The sequence below is a fragment of the Mauremys mutica genome, chromosome 3 (genome assembly GCF_020497125.1).
Source record: "Mauremys mutica isolate MM-2020 ecotype Southern chromosome 3, ASM2049712v1, whole genome shotgun sequence".
NCBI classification, from domain to species: Eukaryota; Metazoa; Chordata; order Testudines; family Geoemydidae; genus Mauremys; species Mauremys mutica.
In genome coordinates, this window is record NC_059074.1 from 10162464 (window position 1) to 10185508 (window position 23045).

At 43.6% G+C, this 23045-nt stretch overlaps 1 protein-coding gene across 1 annotated transcript in view; it reads left to right on the plus strand.

Moving 5' to 3' along the window:
• The window catches only part of MSRA (methionine sulfoxide reductase A), a 436252-nt gene that overhangs the window by 187100 nt on the left and 226107 nt on the right, over positions 1–23045 (plus strand). Inside the window, exon 3 of the mRNA XM_045010740.1 lies at positions 16089–16208. Coding sequence (XP_044866675.1) covers positions 16089–16208 — 120 coding nt within the window. The remainder of the gene's footprint in view (positions 1–16088; positions 16209–23045) is intronic.

A 23045-nucleotide genomic window follows, 5' to 3' on the forward strand; every position in this document is an offset into this window, starting at 1 on the left:
AGGAACTGTTCATGGGAGAACAGTGGCAGAGGGAAATGGAATCACCAGAAACATACATAACTTCAAATTTCTGTGTGGCTTAGTGTTGTGGCATGACATACTGTTTGAAAGAAATGTTGTAAGCAAGAGACTCCAAGGTGTTGACCTTGATATATCTGGAGCAATGGAACAACTGGACAAAGCAAAGCCATACCTACAGTCTTACCGGTCAGATGAGGGATTTCAAAATGTTCTGAAGAGTGCACAGAAGTTGGCAGAGGAACTTCACACTGAAGAAGAAGACAACATTTTTATTACGAGGCGCGGTATAATCCCATAAGACCCCAAACAACAATTCAAAGTTGAATTCTTTAACCAAGTGCTAGATTATGCAATCAGTCAGTTAAAGAACGTTTCATGCAGCTCAAGGAACACAGCAGTATATTTGGGATGTTGTATGATATTCCAAAACTCCTCACTATATCTGAAGAAGACCTACACCAGCAATGCAGGGCACTAGAGACAGTGTTGACACATGATGACATGTACGATATTGATGCGAGTGATTTAGGTGATGAACTGAAAGCCCTTTCAAGACACATTTCAGCAGGATCAACTCCAAAGGCTGTTCTGGAATATATGTGCACAAATAAGATGACCACCCTCTTTCCAAATGCTTTTGTTGCTCTGCGCATACTTCTAACACTTCCTGTAACAGTGGCCAGTGGAGAACGCAGCTTCTCGAAGCTGAAGTTAATAAAAACACATCTATGCTCCACAATGACACAGGAGAGGCTGGTGGCCTTGCAACCATCTCAATAGAGCATGAGCTGGCCCAGACTGTGGACCTTCCGGAAGCAGTTCAAATCTTTGCAACTAAGAAGGCACGGAAAGCACCACTTTGATTATTCAAACAGATAAAAAAGCCAGTGTTTACTATGCAGACAAGAAAAGTTAAATTTGCTGTTCAGGCGTTTGAAAGTTAAGTGTTACTTAACGTTTTTGAACAAGGCATTTAAAGTTGTTAGTTCTCCTTTATTGGGGTAGGTAGCAGAGCAGAACCATGAGAGGAGTAAAACAGGAAGAAGGCAGAATTGAGACCTTTCAAAGTTTTGGCCCAAGCGAGGAGGCCTGGGGGAATCATCTGAGCCCCGCGCCTCAGGTGCCAAAATGTTGTGGGCCGGCCCTGTTGTGTAAACCCGTATTGGAGTTTATAAGACACCCATGTAAATTGCCCCTTAAATACACCGGTAAGCTCTTTGGGGCAGGGACCATCTTTTTGTTCTCTGTTTGTACATTTCTTACTACAATGGAGTCCTGGCCCATGACGAGGACTCCTAGGTGTTATGGTAATATAAATAATAATAACTGGAGAGAGAATCTCTTGTTATCTGAATTCCAGAGGCCTGATTCTGATCCCATTTTTATCAATTTTATACCTTCTAAGTGTAATTTATACACTGATGTTGCAGAGATCAGAATCAGGCTCATTATGTGATGCTAGTTCAAGGAATAAAATGGAGTTTTTATACAAAGAGGAGATTCTATCAAAATGAGACATGAAACCACTTTTTAGGACAATCTCCTGTTTGCTATTAAAAATTGCTGATCTCTCCTTCACCGAGGCCGATCCTTGGCTGGATTAATCCTCAGCCTAGTAGATATCAAGACCATCAATGGGCAGTATCTGGTGGGACATTTTAAAGGTAATCCTAATATTTTGACATTTTCTCTCTCCTTGCAGAGGCCGAACTCCTTATTTTGTTTCCCTTTTAGTGTTACTCTGTATACAGGTCTCTTACTGGTGCTAGCTTTAGAAGAATGCTGCTACTTACCCAACTGGACAGAGTTTTCTTGCACAGTACTAATGAGCCAAACTACAGAAGGGCAAGCAGTTTAAAACTATAATTTTATCCAAAAGGTCCAGTGTGTCTACCCGCCTGGTGTTTGCAGTCTGAAAAGGAGATGGTGGAGTTCGATCGTTAAAGCAGGCATTTCTGAGTCAGGGCTCTGTTCTCAGCTCTGACAGTGATTCCCTCCATAACTGAGGGTGTGTTGGTTCTGGTGGCTGTTGAAGAGTTGTAATAATAATAATTTATAACACTCACAGTTGGGAGACTTAATATTTGCAAAATGCTTTGAGATTTTTAGATGAAAGGTGCTAGACAAATGCAAATTATCATCTCTTCTAGTGTTTTGCTTTTTATGGGAAGAAGGAAGCTTGATTCCCTAACTCTGAACAACTGCTTCGCAGCATCCCTCCTATGGCATAGTCCCCTATCAGTGCCCATTTGGGAACCAGGAGCTAGAGCCTATGATCCATATGTGATTGTGTGGGCCTGATGATTCATGACAGTCCTTGTACTTTCAACCCTCCTCTTCTCTCTAAGGATCACGCCCTTGCTCTATAATTGCATTATGGTGGAGAAATCCAGGCACCTTCATAAGAACATAAGAATGGCCATACTGGGTCAGACCTATGGTCCACCTAGCTCAGTATCCTGCCTTCTGACAGTGGCCAATGCCAAGTGGTTTAGAGGAAATGAACAGAACAGGGCAATTATCAAGTGATCCAGCCCCTGTCATCCAGTCTCTGTTTCTGACAGTCAGAAGTTTAGGGAAACCTAAGATGGTCCCTGACCATCTAAGCTAATAGCTATTGATGGATCTATCCTACATGAACTTATCTGGTTCTTTTCTGAGCCCAGTTATACTTTTGGCCTTCACAATATCCCCTGGCAATGAGTTCCACAGGTTGGCTGTGCATTGTGTGAAGAAATACTTCTTTATTCTTGTTTTAAACCTGCTATCTGTTAATTTAATTGGGTGACCCCTGGTTCTTGGGTGACCCCGGGTTCTCCACAGCTCTCCCTTCTTCTGCTAACTTAATGATTCAGACTCTCTAGTCTTAAAATTGTTTCTGCTTTAGTCACTCTAAATTACTCCTATTTTCTATAAGTTGCATTTGCTTCCTGTTCACATCTGGGTGCAATTCATGGTGTTCGTTTTGATGGCTTGGATTCTAGATACACTCTCTCCTCATGTACCTTTACAACAGTTGAGATCAGCACAGGTGCTTTTGCAATCAGTCCCTTGCTTAAAATGTTCGGGAACTGGAGACAAGATGTTTTCAGTTGTAGATCCTCAACTCTGGAATTTTCTCGCTTAGTTGGTCCATCAGAGTCCAAGTTTTGTTGATCTTAGCCTGTAAGGCTTATCTATTCATTTAGCCTTTTGCCTGAGAGGTGGGGTGGCAGTATTGAGGTAGAGAGTAGGAAGCACTCTTGAAGAGGAAGATCATTTCATATTTTAATAAACTCACAGGCATGTTTGTATGTGCATGCAATTGCCCTCTACTGGATAAGACCAGAATTGCCTTTGGAACAGAAGGTTCTGAGTTCTAGTCAATGTGCGATTCAGTATGACTGTGGTGTGCACCATGGTGACAACTGAAGTTCCTACATGGCCACAGATTTATCACAATTCTAATGAGTTACATACTGTTCATAATTTTTGAGCATGCATTTAGAGTTTGTTGGATAAACACATTTTATGAATCATAAAATAAATCTCTCTTTATTCTATTTTGGTGGAACTCTCCATTGCAGTAATTTCTTGTTCTCTCTTCCTACAATCATACATCTCCTTATGGCACATTGTGCACATTTATCTTAGTGAAAACTAAGGCAGTTTTCTCAGCAGCTATATTCACTGTCTCTATCATCACATTCCCCTCATGATTTTCCCATCATCATAATCCACTCTGCACGTATAATATATGCTTCAAATTTCAGCATCTGCTGTACTGGTAAACTGCTACATTTCATGGGTATTTGTTAATTTAAATGAACATGAAGCTCCTGCTACTCCTATGGAAAAAGAAGCATAGCCAATAAACCTTTCTGTGAACAGGACACATTTTGGCAAAATGATGAGCCAAGAAATTCCTCTTTAGGTGCTCTGTTAGGCAAACTGCATTTTAAATTTCTTGCCGAGGGCTTTGTTTTACTTGCCCCAGGCAAGCTGTTCAACATATTTATCAAGCCCTATTGTAGCATTATAGCTAACACTTAGCTAGCATGATCATCTGCTTAATGCCATCTGTCATCAGGAGTTTTATTTCCTTCAATTGAGCTGGTGCTCCATATTTATTCTTTTATGTTCCTCCCAACCATTTACTAGCTGTTTGTTTTCCAGTGGTCCTGAACATTTTGTAGTCTCTGTGGTTGCCTTGTGTTAACCACCTTAGCACATCAGTAATACAATTTTGTCTGAAATTCTGATGGATAACATTAACTCAGTATGCAGCATTTTCATTCAGAAGGTTCCCCAATGTGCTTTACAGATTGCAACAGCCTGTGAAGATTCCTTTCATATTCCTAACCATGATTTTTGGAACAACCCAAAAGACATCTCCTAGATAACCGATCCCAGATTTTTACACTTGGTGCATACTGCAACAGGACTTTGGGAATTTTAGGGTCTGATCCTGGTTCCATTGACTTCAGTTGGTGAAGGCTCAGGCACTTAGTAAGTTCTGTATAGGTGCATGTGAAGTGTGGATGTGTCTAACAATGTGGACACTTTAATGATGAGACTAAGTTCCACTGTTGCTCCTAGATGTGTGTACAAAGTTCTTAGTGAAGCCAGTGGGGCTTCTGCACGCCTACAGAAACAGAATTTAGGACTCAGGACGCCAAGAGCTCTGGAATTACATACTCAAGAAGATCCCAGTAATCAAGGATGTTGTATATACAAGGATCTCTTCAGCTCAACACTGAGCAACATCACTAGTTGGGTGGACCGTGATAGCCATTCTGCACCAGCTGCACCACTGAACAATGTCCTTAAAGGCAAAGTGAACTACCTTGTGCAGTTGGTATTTTGGTGGCAGTGTAGGCATCTGGCATTATTACATTTATATACAAAATAATATATGCGTGGTTCATTTTACCCCTCCAACTGAAAAAAGAAAATTAGCATTAAGGCAGATGCGTGATTCCTAGGGTTCTCTGAGGCATTTGAAAATGTGGGTAATTTTGTAAAAGCAACTAAATAAATTATATTCAGATGCCGGGCCAAACTCAGCCCCGGCCAACATTGCTAGAGGGAGCAGAGATACTGGCAGATGCATCCTCTGCTCCAGGAGTCCTGTTAGCCTGGGCAGGATTCCATGAGGTGGACCTGAGGGATGTATAGTTGGCTGCCCTTTACCGCTACACTGTATAGGAGCAGCCTGTGCCCCCATCTAGTGTTGGCTGCATACTGCAGCATTTCAACTGGCCAGCAGAATCCTTCCGTCTTAGGGTTTCTGTGCACGGGCTGGCATAGGCTATATCCATCAATGGGAGGATAAGTCTACCAATGGCTATTAGCCAAGATGGTCCGGGATGCAACCCCATGCTCAGGGCACCCCTCAATCTTTGACTTACAGAAAATGGGAGGGGAAGAAGGGTGGATTTCTTCAAAATTGCCCTTTCTGTACATGTCCTGTGAAGCTCTGGTACAGGTGACTGGCGGAGACAAGATTCTGGGTAAGACAGGCCATTGGTCTGATCCAGTATGGCAGTTCTTATGTTCTTATAGGAGCGGGACCCCTGCCTAGTGCTCTCTTGAGCCTTGGATAGATCCTGCCCTGCTGCTTATTCAGGTTTTGGAGAGAGGAAGAGATTTCCAGTATTCTCTGCCTACCACCTCCTCAGCATACCAGTGCATCCTGTCTAAAGTGCATTGAGCTCTGTGAATGAAAAATGCTATATACGATCTGAGTATTGTTATGACAAGGGATGGAAACAAACATTGGAGATGGGAATGGGATAGCAGGAGGGAGAACAAAGGTGGTAACAATAAGTTCATGCAGATGGTTTCATCAGTAATGTGAGCATCTTGAAAATTTTCGTAATTTTTTAATGATCTTTTTTAATCTATTCTAAAATTCGGATTGATTTTTATTTGTATACAGTGGATTTCTAACAAAACAAAGAATAATATTACAAAATGAGAAACATTTTATGAGGATAAATAAGACTGAACTTTACGAGTAATGACTTTCTGTGTATGCCTCCCAGGCACTTTATCATTTGTTCGGTAGAACTAGGTAAAATGTTTTGGATAAATAGTTTATTCACTGAAAAATGGAGTTTTGGGTTGGCCAAAACTATTTGTGAATTCAACACAAATTTGCTGAATATTTTCGTCCCTCCAGTTTTTCCCCCCAGGTAGATTCACCATAGAACATAGGCACCATTCCTAAAAGCAGAGGAGCAGGAGCAGACCTTCCCTCTTATATCCTATCCCCCCATGGTTAGAGCATTCACCTGGGTTGTGGTGGGAGACTCAAATTCAGGTCCTTTTTCTAATGGCTATTTAAGTACTTTATACAAAGTGGAACAGTTCCAACAAAAGAGATCTTAGGGGCTTGTCTGCACTATGGAGGCAAATTGACCTAAGTTATGCTACTCCAGGTATGTAAATAACATAGCTTGAGTTGACATAGCTTAGGTTGACTTACCCCAGTGTCTTCATGGCACTGAGTCAACGGGAGACGCTCTCTGATCGACTTCCCTTACTCTTCTTGGAGAGCTGGAGTACCGGGGTCAACCAGAGAGCGCTCTGCCATTGGGTCTATTGAAGACCCACTAAATTGATCCCTGTTTCATTGATTGCAACAATGTCGATCTCCCTGGTTGTGGAGACCAGCCCTGAGAGAGCCCCCACACCAGAATACCCAATAGCCCAGTAGTTAGGGCACTTCCCTGTAAAAGGGAGATCTAACTTGAACTCTCTACTCAAAACTGGGGACTTGAACCGACATCTCCCACATCCAAGGCGAGTACTCTAACCACAGGCCTATAAAATGGAGGAAGAGCCTCCTCCAGTGGCTTTGTAAATGGCATTTCCAAGTGTCCTTTGCTTTTAATAAAAAAGCAGTTAAAATGCCCCAAATCTATTTTTTTCACTGCTTTTTGCTTTCTGTGAAAACAGAATTTTTGTTTTTGTTTTGGGTCCATCCAAAACGACTTTTTTCCTCCCCAATTTTTAGTTTGACGTGAGAACTGAAAAATCAATTCTTCGCAAAGCTGTAGTGTTCCGTTCAGGGGGCTGGAACAATTTGTATAGTGGGGGTGCTGAGAGCCATTGAACCAAACTGTGAACCCTGTATATGATTGAAACCACTTCAAGCCAGGGGGTGCGGCAGCACCTCCGGTAGCACTTGTTCCAGCACCTATGGTTCAGTTTATATCTTTGATTAATCTACATGTAATATTTCAATAGCTATTATAGGTAAGAGGAATTAAGGTATTGTTCTGTTTTTATACTAATAGATTCTCATCCAACTTAATGGAGTAACTACTTGCTTTAACGTGTTTTTCTTAAATAACTAGAGTTCCCTAATTTTTTGTACAATGACTTCTGTTGCTCATAGAAACACATGCTCTTCAGTTGAATACAAGATTCTGAGTTAATTAAGAAGTTGTTCAAATGATGTAAACCTTGAGAGTACAGCTTGAGAAAATGGCAGCAGAACCCTAAAAAGGAACTGAAGCATTAACATTCATTCCCAGACTGTGTGCTTAATGTTATTTCTAGGAGTAGATGAGCCTTAAAAGGTTCAAGTATCAATCAGATTAATTGTGAAGTTCAAAAGCATATAGTTTCAAAGTGTCTTTCGAAATTCAAGCCCATCGTTAAAACAATTGTTTATGTTTTCCAAATTGGTGAATGCAAAGTGACAAATACCTTTAATGCTCTGCTGCAAATCCAGCTATGTTCAAACTATGCTTTCCTAGGCTAGTGGGGTATTTTTACTCCAGATTCATCTTTGCTATCTGCCCATCTCTAATGCTGCAGCTCCACTGATCAAGTGTAGGGATCAATAAGCTACTGTGTGGATGGGCTGAAATCATATTAGTGGTTCTACATGATAGGTGCTTCCCTCCCTCTGTCCCCGCATAATTTTCTGTATTGCTGTTCCTCAAAATGATATCAAATGATTAAAACATCTACAGTTGACTTAAAATAGTTAATTATAAATACTAATTAATTATAAATAGCAATTAATTTCTATTAGAATAGCATCAACATTCCTTAACTCAGGACATGTATAAACAATGATTTAATGCATGGCAAACAGGGGTATAAATCTACAGTGTTTCAGCACGCCATTTAGACAAGCCCTAAGATCAGGAGTGCATTGCACTAGTAACCGCTCAGCGTAGACCTAGTGTTGTGTATTTGGTTGTCATGGTTTTGTTGCTATGGCAACTGAGTTAGATTATTATGGGTTAGCTCAACCGGTTTCAACCGGCTGAGGAGCTCTCTGTATATATGTAAATAAAATGGAGGTTTTGGTTAGCTGCCTGCTCTCTGGCCTCAAGTGATTGTTTCCTACACCGGCTGCCCCAAGGATATAACACTGGCGACGAGGGTGAGACTCCGGTGCTGCTCCAGTAACAGAAGGAAGTAGAAGTCAAGGTAAAGACCAAACAAAGAAAAAAAGCTGCTTGTTTGCACTGACTGTGAAAGTGAAACTAAAAATCATGGCTACTCTGACCAGGCCCCTGGAGCCTTTTGATGAGAATACAGAGCAGTGGCATGTGTATACTGAGCGTTTTGAGCTTTTTGGTATTGCAAATGACATTACAGAAGTGAAGAAGGTGCCAATATTCTTAACTGTTGTAGGGGCTAAAACCTACTCTCTGCTACGCAGCTTACTACACCCTGTTAAGCCTGAGACTAAATCTTACAGTGACATTGTGGAAATCCTGGGGTCTCATTTCTCCCAAAACCACTGGTAATTGCTGAAAGATATAGGTTCCACAAAAGAGACCAAAAGGAAGATGAAACAGTTGTACAATTTGTAGCCATTTTAAAAAAGCTAGCAGAACACTGTGAATTTAAAGAAATGTTACATGATGCCCTGCGTGACAGGTTAGTGTGTGGCCTGTACAGTATACGGAAGCGCCTACTGACAGAGGCTCAGCTTACCTTACAGAAGGCTGTTGATATTGCTGTCTCCATGGAACTGGCTACAAGGGAGGCACAATACATCGGTGCACCCCCTAGGGTGCAAAAAGTGTCACAAGAACCGACCCACAAAACTGTGCAGAGTCAAGAATGTTACCGCTGTGGTAAGCCGGGTCACCAGGCATCAGAATGCTGGTGTAAGGACCTGGTGTGTCGACACTGTGGCAAAAAGGGACACATTGAGTGTGCCTGTAAACAAAAGAAAAAGAGGCCTGTGGTCTGGCCGACAAAAAGAGGAACCCTGCATACCCTTGAGCAGACCCAGGATGATCAAGGTGACACCTCATCGCAAGAGGAAGTGCCACTGCATGTTTTGTCTTTGGCAATGGGCTCACATGAATACTGGGTAACCCCGTTATTGGATGGCAAACGTATACGCATGGAACTGGACACCGGTGCAGCCGTCTCACTGATCTCCGAGACTGTGTATAAAGAAAAGCTACAGCATCTTCCGCTTAAGGCAACAAAAACTGTTCTGAAGACGTATACAGGAGAAGCTGTGCCTATGCTGGGCACTATTGATGTTAAGGTGGAGCTCAATGGACAGGTGGCTAAATTGCCACTGTTTGTGGTGAGAGGTAACTACCCAGCCTTAATGGGTAGGTCTTGGCTTGGGAAGATTCAACTGAACTGGGCAGAAGTGCACCGGATGACTAAAGAAGAAACCAGTCTAACCCCTATACTAAGGAAACATGCTGCTGTTTTTGGAGATGATTTGGGAAGTATGAAGGGAATCACTGTGACATTGAACATTAAACCTGGCAGTCCACCAAAATATCTGAAAGCCCGAACTGTGCCATATGCCATCAGGCCAAAAGTTGAAGCAGACCTGGAGCGCCTGGTCACCAATGGAGTCCTAATACCAGTTACCCATAGCTCATGGGCCACTCCTATCATTCCAATCGTGAAGAAAGATGGCTCTCTCCGGATTTGCGGTGATTTTAAAGTCACTGTCAACCCAGTGTTGTGTGCAGAGCAATACCCGCTTCCCCGCATCGATGACCTCTTCGCAGGCCTGGCTGGGGGACAAAAGTTCAGTAAGATTGATCTGAGTCAAGCATATTTACAGATGCACGTCGATGAAAAGTCCCAAGAGCTGTTGACTATTGTGACTCATAAGGGGCTTTATCAATACTGTCGTCTACCCTTCGGAATAACATCTGCTCCTGCCCTGTTCCAGAGGGCTATGGACCAGATCTTGTGTGGCTTGTCAGGAGTTCAGTGCTATCTGGATGATATCCTGGTCACTGGAAGAAATGAAGAGGATCACTTAAAGAATTTAGAGGCTACCCTACAAAGACTGGAAGAGTATGGCCTACGAGTTCGCAAAGACAAGTGTGAATTCTTCAAGCCCTCTGTTGAATATTTGGGACACATCATTGATTCTGCAGGTCTTCATAAGGCCCCTGCAAAAGTTAAAGCTATTGTGGAGGCTCCCCCACCTCGAAATGTAAGCCAGCTGTGCTCGTTTCTAGGACTCCTGAACTATTATGGAAAGTTCATCTCACAGTTAGCCACACTGCTAAAACCACTTCATGAGCTCCTTGGGCAGAACAAGGCCTGGAAGTGGACTGAAGCCTGTGATGTTGCGTTTAACGAAGCTAAGGATGCATTGCTAAATTCTGAAGTTCTAACGCACTTTGATCCATCCTTACCACTGCAATTGGCCTGCGATGCCTCCCCTTATGGAGTGGGAGCAGTCGTGTCACATATTATGCCTTCAGGAGAAGAGAGACCTATTGCTTTTGCTTCACGCACTCTAAGCAAAGCAGAAACTAACTACGCCCAAATCGAACGTGAGGCATTAGGAATTGTTTTTGGAATTCGGAATTTCATCAGTACCTGTTTGGGCGAAAATTTACTCTTCTCACAGACCATCGACCTCTGACATCAATTTTTGGACCTTACACAGGCATTCCCCCATTAGCTGCTAGTTGTATGCAACGTTGGGCATTGTTACTTTCAGCACACACATATGAAATCAAATATCGGAAATCCACTCTACACGGCAATGCAGATGGCCTCTCAAGGTTGCCTTTGCCGGTCAAACACCAAGATAGTGCCCACAAGGAAATCTTCTACTTTGAACAGGTAGAGAATACACCCATCACTGCTACTCAGATAAAGAAGGCAACTCGCGTTGACCCAGTATTGTCCCACGTTATGGACCTGGTGATGCATGGAACATCTCGACAAACCTCTCCGGTCTCATCCGACCTTGTTCCCTACATGTCCAAGCGGACGGAGTTATCGGTCCAATCTGGTTGTTTGTTGTGGGGGAGACGTGTCATTATTCCACCACCACTGAGATCACAGATGTTAGAACAGCTACATTCCGGTCACTGTGGAATAGTGCGCATGAAGGAAATTGCACGAAGCTATTTTTGGTGGCCTGGACTGGACAGCGCTATTGAAGAGAAGGCAAAAGCTTGTATGTCATGTCAGGGTGTGAGGAATGCACCCCAGTGGGCACCCCTACACCCATGGGACTGGCCTGAAAACCCGTGGCAACGTATTCACGTTGACTTTGCTGGCCCCCTTGAAGGAAGCATGTTCTTGGTGGCAATAGATGCCCATTCTAAATGGCCAGAAGTCTCTATAATGCAGTCCACTTCTGCAGAGAGTACTATCCAAAAACTACGAGGACTCTTTAGTCGTTTTGGTCTGCCAGAACAACTTGTGAGCGACAACGGACCGCAGTTCGTTTCTCAGGAGTTTCAAAATTTTATGAAAGCAAATGGGATACACCACATCACGTCAGCACCATATCATCCATCCACCAACGGATTAGCTGAAAGATTTGTGCAGACAATGAAAAACGCTTTGAAATCAGCAAGGGGACAACACTCCATTCAAAAGCGTCTGGATACCTTTTTACTTTCCTACAGAAACACACCTCATGCTACGACCCACGCATCTCCGGCCTTTCTAATGATGGGACGACAGCTGCGCACTTGCTTTGATCTGCTGAAACCTTCTGAACCCCGACAAATTGTGCAACATCAGCAGCAATATCAAGTCATCAGACGGGCACCCAGAGCAAAAGACCGAACCTTTAGCCCGGGACAGCCAGTTTTGGCTCGGAATTATACTTCCAGAGCTAAATGGGTTCCGGCCACAGTCATCACTCAAACAGGACCTGTTTCCTACACAGTCCGGACTGCAGAGAATCTTACCTGGCGGCGACATGTAGATCAGCTGTTGCCAGGTCATGCCAGTCCTCAGGACCCATCTGCAGTTGAGGGGTCTGACTTCACCTCTTCTGGTGAGGGATCGAATCACGAGTCACCTGTTTCTGACTGTTCTCCTCCATTACTGCCGGCGGCTGAGATACCCCTTTGCCCAGCACGAGCTGATACCACCTCCTCACCTATTCGTGCTGCGGACCCTGAGCCCCTAGTGCTTTCGGGTGCAATAACACCAGTAGTTCGCCGTAATCCACCTAGAGACAGAAGGCCTCCTCATCGGCTGGATCTTTAGCTAGGGCGAACCCACGGTTATGGGGCAAAATAATCCCCAGGGTTTAGCCGGGAATGGAGGCAGTCTACCCTCCTTCTCTAGTCTAGTGTGTGTTTTATTTAGGGGATGTTCTTATTAGGGGGGGAGGAATATGTTGTGTATTTGGTTGTCATGGTTTTGTTGCTATGGCAACTGAGTTAGATTATTATGGGTTAGCTCAACCGGTTTCAACCGGCTGAGGAGCTCTCTGTATATATGTAAATAAAATGGAGGTTTTGGTTAGCTGCCTGCTCTCTAGCCTCAAGTGATTGTTTCCTACACCGGCTGCCCCAAGGATATAACACCTAGTAAGAGAAAGTCCCTGCCCTGCAGAGATCTATTTATTTCCACAGTCCCCATTGTTTGATATGTTGTAATTCAGGCATGTGCTGACATCTCTTTTGTTAGTAGAATGTCACTTTATGACAGTTCCCCCACCCTGTGAACATGCCAACACTTTAGCAGAAGGACATCAGCTGTTGAATGTATTAATAGGCTATAAAACAATGTACCTTCCCTGTTTGATTTTGTGGATGTGAGGATTTACTGCTTGTGAAGGTGCTGGCCTATTTGATAAATGGGATAGTGGGCAGAGTTCACTAGAAGAGTGTTTCTCAAATGTGGCTACTGTGGCTGCATGTGGCCACCAGGTGTTTTTCCTGCAGCCACAATAGTCTCCTGCGCAGAAATGGGGAGGAGGCAAAGCCGCAGCCCTTCCCTGCAGCACCCAGTTGCTCTGGGGGAGGGCGTCAGCCTCCCCCATTTTCAGGCAGACGATCTGGCGGCAGGCTTCACCCTACCCCCCACGCCCGACTTCAGCCACAGGACTCCAGGGGCAGGCTGTAGCATGCCCCACTTCAGCTTGGGGGCTCTGACAGCAGGCTTCAGTCCCCTGAGGTGGCGGGGTTCAGCCTCTCCCCACCCGTTCCAGCCGTGGGGCTTCCACACTGGGCTTCAGCCCATGGCAGCGGGGCTTCAGGAAAGCCAGCCTTACTGAACGCCGTGGTCAAGAGGCAAACAGCAGCCTAGGCCTGGGGTGTGAGGCTGCCGAATGGAGCTTGGGACAATGGGGGGAAGCAGTGGGGCTCAGGCAGTGATGGGGAGCCTGGGAGGGCAGTGGAAGGCCCGAGTAGGCAGCGGGGACTAGAGATGATAGGTGGGGGGGCGGGGGAGACAGTGGGTGCCAGGGGCACCAAAATACAATTGTACATTATTTTTATTATTGAGTCTGCAAAAGAAAAAAAACCCACATCAATAAATTACAATGGTTTTTCCTAATATTAATGAAGTATTTTAGGAAAATGTATCAGAGTGGCCACCAGCAAGAGCCACAATCTGAGGCCGCCAAACATTTTGTTATGAGAACCCCTGCACTAGAACAACAAAAGACCCACTTCCTTAGGTGTGGGAGGAAGCCACTGAGCCCAGAGATCACCTGATTATGGGGAACAAGAATGAAAAAGCTGGGGGTGGGGTTGCAGGCCAAAAGGTCAAAACAAGGGATCCAGAGAGGAACACTGTGTAGATAACCCGGAAAACGCCCACCGCTTCAAGAAAGTCAGTGGACACCACCCAGAAGATGGACAATTCTGGATACTGAAGTCCTCTTTTTTTTTTAAAGGCCAGTTGCCTGTTTGCATACACAAAATTGTATACACATGTATTTGCAGCTGAACTTTGCTAATGCTTGTGTACCCTTCTTAAATAGTCTAACACTTGCATGCACTCTGTGTTTGAGTGGTCCCAGTGAATTTTGTGGTTGCTGCTTCTAACACTCGCATATGCAGGTTTTGGACTATTAAAGTGTGTGCTCAGGTATTAGAATTTGCACACGTGTGTAGATTTTTGCACATGCAAGGTGCAAGCACAAGTGTGTTCACACATGCTTTGTGTGTGCTGAAAATTTACCTGTCACCTGCTAAAAGACAACAAATCACAGGCAGAGCTGAGTATAAAACCCACATCAGTAGACTCCCAGTTCCAGGCTCAGCTGACTATATATATAATGGTAGCATTAACACTGGACAACAGACTGGTTGCAACTGACATCAGGTATTCTAAAATGGCAGTGACATTGCCCCTGTATATTTAGTGCATTACAACTGAAAACAAAGATAAGAGTTGATCAGAATAAGTTACTCGAGTTTGAAGTTGATTTCTGAAGTTTCAAAGGAAGGATATGCCTTTGTGAACAATTTGTATTTTATGGAAGGCCCTGCTTTGTTCTTTTAGCTGTGCTTTAATGGAAACTGTAGGTAATATTTTTAACCTGAAATCTCAACAGTATTATCACTGCGAAACCTACAACTGTTCACTGTTTTCTAACTGTAATTGGAATTTATTGTATGTTACACAACCCTTTATTTCCAGTGTTTTAGTGGGAGAAGAGATTAAAAAAAACTATTCAAAGGTTCAGACAAGAAATACATTGCCATCTGTAATCATAGATTAGTTAGATAATAATAGCATTTACATGACACTTTTCATCTTTCGAGAGCTTCACAAACAATAAGTAATTCATTCTTCTTAACTAGATAAAATGTTCAGAGAATCCTGACTGTTAGTCATGTTGGTTCCCAGTCATTAGCAATCAGTTAAGGCGCTCCATTCCAAAGACAGGCACAAGTGGCCAGATCTGCACGTGGTGCAAATTGGCGCAGCTCCATTAAAGTCAATTGAATTATGCAGATTTATACTAGCAGAGAATCTGGCCTCATAGGTCATGGTAATAATGAACATAATTCAGAATGGCCTAGGAGTGACGTAATAAATTTATGGGAGCAGCTTTCCATGGAAAATAGCATTAGTTTAGGGCCATATTTTTAAAATAAGGCATGTAGAATTGCATGCATCAGTTTGCACTAACTGAAATTATGAGTACAAAAATTGATGTGGTCCTCACTCAGTCCCCTCTTCAGGTGGTATACATTGGTGAGGTTCCATTCAACTCAGTGGAATTTTGCCCATTTTACATCAGCCGAGAATCTGGTCTCTTGATAACTGGCCATGTGGGTGAATTAATACCTGATTTTTTGCATGCACATCAGATATTTGCATGCATAAATTAACTAAGCCTGAGTTTTTCCTCCTCTATGATCTATAATTTAGTTAATTATTACTCTTCCACCTTTAAAGATTGCATGTGCCAGGAAGCAGAACATTAAATAAATGTTTGCCATTAATACAAATTAATGTGTTTTGACAGCTTGCTAATCAACTAAAGGAAAATGCTGCTACAGAAATATGTACAATTGCCATTTAAGCAATGGGGTTTTTTTTAGGTGAGTGGGGATTCATGTCATTAAAATGTGTGCCTTTGAAAATTGTACAGGTTATTCTACATTTTGCTATCTATAATATGCTGGTATTCAGATGAATCAGAAGTTTTGTCTGTGCTAGCTTCGCGAAGGGGAATGGATTTGCACAGAATCGGAAATCCATAGCTAATCTTGGTGGACATTTGACAGTCATGTGCCAGTTGCATCAGTCGTTTCCAGTACAGAGATTCTTAATTAATGTGCAAGTGATTGATTTAATATTGATTAGATCTTGACATCTTGTTGTGTACTTTACACATTGTGCAGGTATGGGATGTTTCTGGGGAGCAGAGAGAAAATTTTGGACACAGAAAGGAGTCTACTCCACTCAAGTGGGTTATGCAGGAGGGTGTACCCCAAATCCCACCTATGAAGAGGTTTGTTCAGGTATGTCTGTTTCCTTTGATTTCACAGCTCATGGACCTGATCCTATGAGATTATGATCTATTTTAGTGGGACTGGAGGGTGATCAGAGCCTCTCAGGATTGGCCCCATAATGAACACTGATATCTACTGTACCAATCTAAATGTTAATATAATCTATTTACAAGCAACCACCATCCCCTAGTATCTAATTAGCTGGGGTGCATACAAAGACACTAAGGATGGAAAAGAAACAGGTTTACATTGTTTTTGTCTCTTGTGTTTTCCTGTATGCGCTCAGGAAATTATAACTACCGTATATTTCTTCTTTGGAAAACTGATAATATACAGTTCAAACCATTCCTTTAGTACTGACAAAAGTCAGGAGTCAGCTCAGTCTTTCTTTTTGTCCCTATGGTGTTTTGTGGTAAGTTTAAATATCATCTCTTTCCTGAATTATTTTCAATACTTCATCTTTTATATATACCCAACAACCACCAGACCAAAACAAACCTCCAGGATTTATCTATGCTCCGTGCTCTCAGCAGTCCTTCCACCCTACAACAACCAAAAGCTTCCGTTGTTTTTACCCATAATTCAAATCCCATAATCCTTTACAGCCATTTTACACTGATTAGTGCTGCTCTGAAAGTGTATGCATGCTGGGCATAGTTCTCCCGGCTTGCTCTCCTACACAGTCGTTAGTAGACGATAGCTTTGAGGTTTCACTTTCCTTTTGTTCAACACTTTTCATGCCAACTGCTGAGGCTGCTCTACCACTTTTGTTTATTACTGGGCACCTGGAGATGACAAAACAGTGGAAAAAGTTTGGCAGTCCTAGCAATTAATAGATGTCACATCAGCCGAAGAGAATTGCTGCAGAGTACACAAGGAAACAGAAACCATCTGTAAATAAACAAGACTGTGAAAAGTGATGATGTGTCTTTATTATTCAAGAAATGAAACACTTATAGGAAATTACTCTAAAAAGCAAAAATTACGGGAGCTATTTTTACATAGGCACAGAGGTAATCTTTCACTAGTGACAACTAACAGCCAAAGTGTTCCTGAAAGTAAGGACTCAGTGGAAATGAACTTAAATCCCACCCCCAAACTAGAATACTGGGAGAGGGTACTGTACCTCTGGCATTAAGTGATGCCTGGGCAGCTGCAGGCTATACCCTGGGCTGGGGCACCTGCAGGCTGCTGGGAAGCATAGCCATAAGGAGAGTCATCACATGTTAAGAAAACAGTGCAGTGGATCAGTCATGTCTTTCTAATTTGTCTAGATCATCCATTACCTCCTTTCTGAAAGCTTAACTTCCACAGTATTACAGCTTGGGCCCGGTTCCCCACTACAGCGCACCATGTGCAGTGTTTACGAGTGTGTGTAATCCTCTAGCCATCCAGCACTTTCAGTCCATTCTCTTCAACAGCCTGATCATTAGCTTGTAAAAGGCCCACAAAATGTGACCATAATTCCCCTGATTATCAGACCTTTTAGATTGAATAGTGAAGTATGTTACAATTTCCCCCATCCCAACACACACACACACACAGTCCTGGTATTGTGTGTACTTAGATTTCCAGAAAGCCTTTGACAAGGTCCCTCACCAAAGGCTCTTACGTAAACTAAGCTGTCATGGGATAAAAGGGAAGGTCCTTTCATGGATTGAGAACTGGTTAAAGGACAGGGAACAAAGGGTAGGAATTAATGGTAAATTCTCAGAATGGAGAGGGGTAACTAGTGGTGTTCCCCAAGGGTCAGTCCTCGGACCAATCCTATTCAATTTATTCATAAATGATCTGGAGAAAGGGGTAAACAGTGAGGTGGCTAAGTTTGCAGATGATACTAAACTACTCAAGATAGTTAAGACCAAAGCAGATTGTGAAGAACTTCAAAAAGAGATCACAAAACTAAGTGATTGGGCAACAAAATGGCAAATGAAATTTAATGTGGATAAATGTAAAGTAATGCATGTTGGAAAAAATAACCCCAACTATACATACAACATGATGGGGGCTAATTTAGCTACAACGAGTCAGGAAAAAGATCTTGGAGTCATCGTGGATAGTTCTCTGAAGATGTCCATGCAGTGTGCAGAGGTGGTCAAAAAAGCAAACAGGATGTTAGGAATCATTAAAAAGGGGATAGAAAATAAGACTGAGAATATATTATTGCCCTTATATAAATCCATGGTACGCCCACATCTCGAATACTGTGTACAGATGTGGTCTCCTCACCTCAAAAAAGATATTCTAGCACTAGAAAAGGTTCAGAAAAGGGCAACTAAAATGATTAGGGGTTTAGAGAGGGTCCCATACGAGGAAAGATTAAAGAGGCTAGGACTCTTCAGCTTGGAAAAGAGAAGACTAAGGGGGGATATGATAGAGGTATATAAAATCATGAGTGATGTTGAGAAAGTGGATAAGGAAAAGTTATTTACTTATTCCCATAATACAAGAACTAGGGGTCACCAAATGAAATTAATAGGCAGCAGGTTTAAAACAAATAAAAGAAAGTTCTTCTTCACGCAGCGCACAGTCAACTTGTGGAACTCCTTACCTGAGGAGGTTGTGAAGGCTAGGACTATAACAATGTTTAAAAGGGGACTGGATAAATTCATGGTGGCTAAGTCCATAAATGGCTATTAGCCAGGATGGGTAAGAATGGTGCCCCTAGCCTCTGTTCGTCAGAGGATGGAGATGGATGGCAGGAGAGAGATCACTTGATCGTTGCCTGTTAGGTTCACTCCCTCTGGGGCATCTGGCATTGGCCACTGTCAGTAGACAGATACTGGGCTAGATGGACCTTTGGTCTGACCCGGTACGGCCTTTCTTATGTTCTTATGTTCTTATGGTACGCTGAGGGGATTTAGGGTAGAATTTTGAGGGTCCCTCTAGTCTAAAGATACGAAGTGCTGGCTGCTGGCCAGGGGAGGTGTGAACAGAGGCTGGAACAGAGGATGGGCTGGGAGAGACAGTGGAGTATACTGAGTGTGTAAGCTTTCTTGAATAGCTGCATTGTAGACTGGTCCTCCTGCTGGATTTCAGAATAGCTCCATAGAGAGAAGGGGTAATATCCTGTTGTAACAGGGTCCTTGGGCTGAAGAGTAATCCAGCTCAGAGTACCAGATGAGCCCCACTTGAGAGGGATCAGGTGATTCTCCTATAAAGAGCACCTGGAAGCTGCAGGTGTGGGTATTGCTCAAGGAGAAGGAGACTGGTAGGAGTGAGTAGGCTCCAGCAGGGTCCTGGGATCTGGGACTAACACTATAGCCAGGAAGAGTTGGGAGTAACCTGCTAATGCAGGAGGGACCCTGAGCAGACAAGAGAAAGAGTGCAAAAGCTCTCCAGGCAGAGGAGCTTGGGATTAGGATTCTTGCCAGCAAGTTAAAGTATGGATTGGATGAATGGACTATAAGGTGGTGTAGCAATACGGCAACTCACCGGCGCGGCACCTCCTGCTGGTTGTCCAGGGAATTAGCTTTTCCAGCCTTGGAGCGCCCTCTGCCGGCCGATGTCTTGCTTGTCGCTGGCCCCGTGTCCCTCCCAGACCCCGGTGCCCATTTACCTTGGGTGCTGCCCCCTGTCAGTACCCCCACAGATCTGGGTCTCCCCTCCCTGGGGAACCCCCAACCCTCTATCCCCACCGTGCCTCAGTCTATGGCTACTGCCAGTCACCATCTAGCCCCCGCTCCCTGGGGCAGACTGCAGTGTAGAAGCCATTCATCACTGGACCTGCTGCCTTTGCCTAACCCCTGGGCTGCAGCCTCTGCAACCCCAGTACCTGGTTTGGCCTTGTACAGGGCCTGCAGCCTGGGGAGTTGCCAGGTGGGAGCTCCCCTGCTCCTCTCGCCTTCCCCGAGCCCTGCTCCTGTTGCCTGCACCCTCAGCTCCCAGGCAGCTGGGTCCTTCTCCCTCTGAAGCTGGAGGGAGAGTGTGCCTAGCTCTTGGCTCAGAGGCCTTTTATCAGGGCCAACTGAAGTCAGACTGGGGTGTGGCCCAGCTATGGCTGCTTCCCCACTCAGCCTAGCATTTAGTTCGTAGCCCCAGCCCCCTCCTAGGGCTGGCTGTAACCCTTTCCAGACCAGGGAGCGGGAAATCACTCCGCTACAGGTGGAGAGAAAGCTGGCTAGATTGTCGGGCTCAGCGGGTAGTGATCAATGGCTTGATGTCTATTTGGCAGCCGGTATCAAGCAGAGTGCCCAGGGATTGGTCCTGGGGCCGATTTTGTTCAACATCTTTATCGATGATGGGATTAATTGCACCCACATCAAGTTCACAGATGACACTAAGAATGGGGGAGAGGTAGATACACTGGAGGGTAGGGATAGGGTCAAGTGTGACCAAGACAAATTGGAGGATTATGCCAAAAGAAATCTGATGAGGTTTAACAAGGACAAGTGCAGAGTCCTGCACTTAGGATGGAAGAATCCCATGCACTGCTACAGGCTGGGGACTGACTGGCTAAGCAGCAGTTCTGCAGAAAAGGGGATTACAGTGGATGAGAAGCTGGATATGAGTCAGCAGTGTGCCCTCATTGCCAAGAAGGCTAACATCATACTGGGCTGCATTAGTAGGAGCACTGCCAGCAGATCGAGGGAAGTGATTATTTCCCTCTATTCGGCACTGGTGAGGCCACACCTGGAGTATTACGTCCAGTTTTGGGCCCCCCACTACAGAAGAGATGTGGACAAATTGGAGAGAGTCCAGCAGAGGGCAACAAAAATGATTAGGGCGCTGGAGCACATGACTTACGAGGAGAGACTGAGGGAACTGGGCTTATTTAGTCTGTAGAAGAGAAGAGTGGGGGGGATTTGCTAGCAGCCTTCAACTACCTGAAGGGGGGTTCCAAACAGGATGGATCTAGACTGTTCTCAGTGGTGGCAGATGACAGAACAAGAAGCAAAGGTCTCAAGTTGCTATGGGTGAGATCTAGGTTGGATATTAGGAAATGCTGTTTCACTAGGAGGGTGGTGAAGCACTGGAATAGGTTACCTAGGAAGGTGGTGGAATCTCCTTCCTGAGAGGTTTTTAAGGCCCAGCTTGACAAAGCCTTGGCTGGGATGATTTAGTTGGTGTTGGTCCTGCTTTGAGCAGGGAGTTGGACTAGATGACCTCCTGAGGTCTCTTCCAACCCTAATATTCTATGATGTTATGATTAGGAAGAGAAATATTTGTTTGTGGTACTTTAATTTGGGATTTTGAATTTTATTTTGAGTTATTTTCTGTGACTAAACCCAGACCCCAAAGACGGGTGTTTTGGACTCAAGAAAAGCATGTGGAGTCTGTAAGGAACCCTTTGAGGGAGAAATTATTAGAAGGGCACTGCACAGACACCCCTGGCAACGAGGGGGCGCGCAGGGGGCCTTCAACCCTGTTACACTTGTATACTGTATTTGTCTGTTTGATTTTGACTAAGCTTTTTGGACTTTGTACCATGTCTTTTCATGCATAAATACAGCATAATAATTAACTTATGCTCCTGGAATAAAGAGGGGGGCGGGGAGCCATAGAATCCAATCTGCAGTTAGCTATTTCAGGTGAGAGATGGTCTGACAAAAGATAGCTCAGGTTCAGATGCCTTGAAGGTGGACTGCAAAAATAGAGCATTACAATACCAATGATACTAACTTGAACGTGTGCGTATGCCTTCTACCCAAGGATCTCAGAGCACTTTATAAATTAGTTGTGCCTCCTAACCCTACTTTTACATACCAAGACCAGAATGGTACCATTTGCATAGTGATCACCTGTGCCCAAAGTGAGGGAGGTCTTGGGAAGGAGTGTCACACCTTCTCTTGCCAAATGGTGGAAAACAGTGAGGATTTTTTGAAAATTGAAAATGGACATTTTAAAACCATAGTTAAAACACTGCACGTATCATTTTTCTGGAAAAAAACAAACAAACCCAGAAATTTCATTTAGTGACAGTTATGGTTGCCTCAGAATAAACCTCACCACGTCAAAACCTTATGCCTGCTTTATACTAGAAGGGATTTGTCGATATAGCTATTGATGTGTAGAGTTCTGTCCAAGGCATTTTGAAAGTTCACTGGATTCTAGCTGGTTCACCTCCATGGTGGGAAGGTGGAAGAGCCATGATTTCTGCTTGCAAGAAATAGCGGTCAGACCACTGTCATACTATACAGAGCATAAACGGTTGTTCTACAGATCGTCCTATCAATTGGTATGGTGTTCCTTTGTTAAATTGATGGTTAGAGATAATCAAGCTCTTGTGAAGCTTATGAATACACTGATAGAAAATTATTTTTACATTTCATAGTAACTACTGTACAGATGAAAATATGAAAAGTCATTCTGCAGTGGATAAGCATTCTGAGCTATTTTCAGTGCATTAGACTAATGCACAAATACAGCATATTTGACAAGCATTACACAGCCCAGGCTCTTCCTTCACTATGAAATTCTCCTCGTATTTTGCTTACAGATGTTCAGAACAATTCTGTGTTTGTCAGTGTAGTCATACATTTTTTGAAATCTATATAACTCCAGTGGCACTGAAGTCAGAAGCGAAAAAAATGATGCTGTTTTTCATGAACTGGTTGTGTGCAATTCCCATATAAAAGCTGAAGCTTAAGACTTTTTTTTTTTAAAAAACAGGACTTTTTTCAGACTTCTGGGACGAGGACCCTGTGAATATCAAAGCAGGTCATTTTATGCTATAAAAATACACTTCAGGGATCATACATTGCACAGAAAATATGCATTATTATTTATTTATTAAATATTTGTTATGACTATGGGGAGATATTCAGAAATTTACTAACTATCCCTGTTCATAATCTAGGCAACCCCCAATACTTTGTCTTGAACATTGTGTGTCTTTTGTATGAA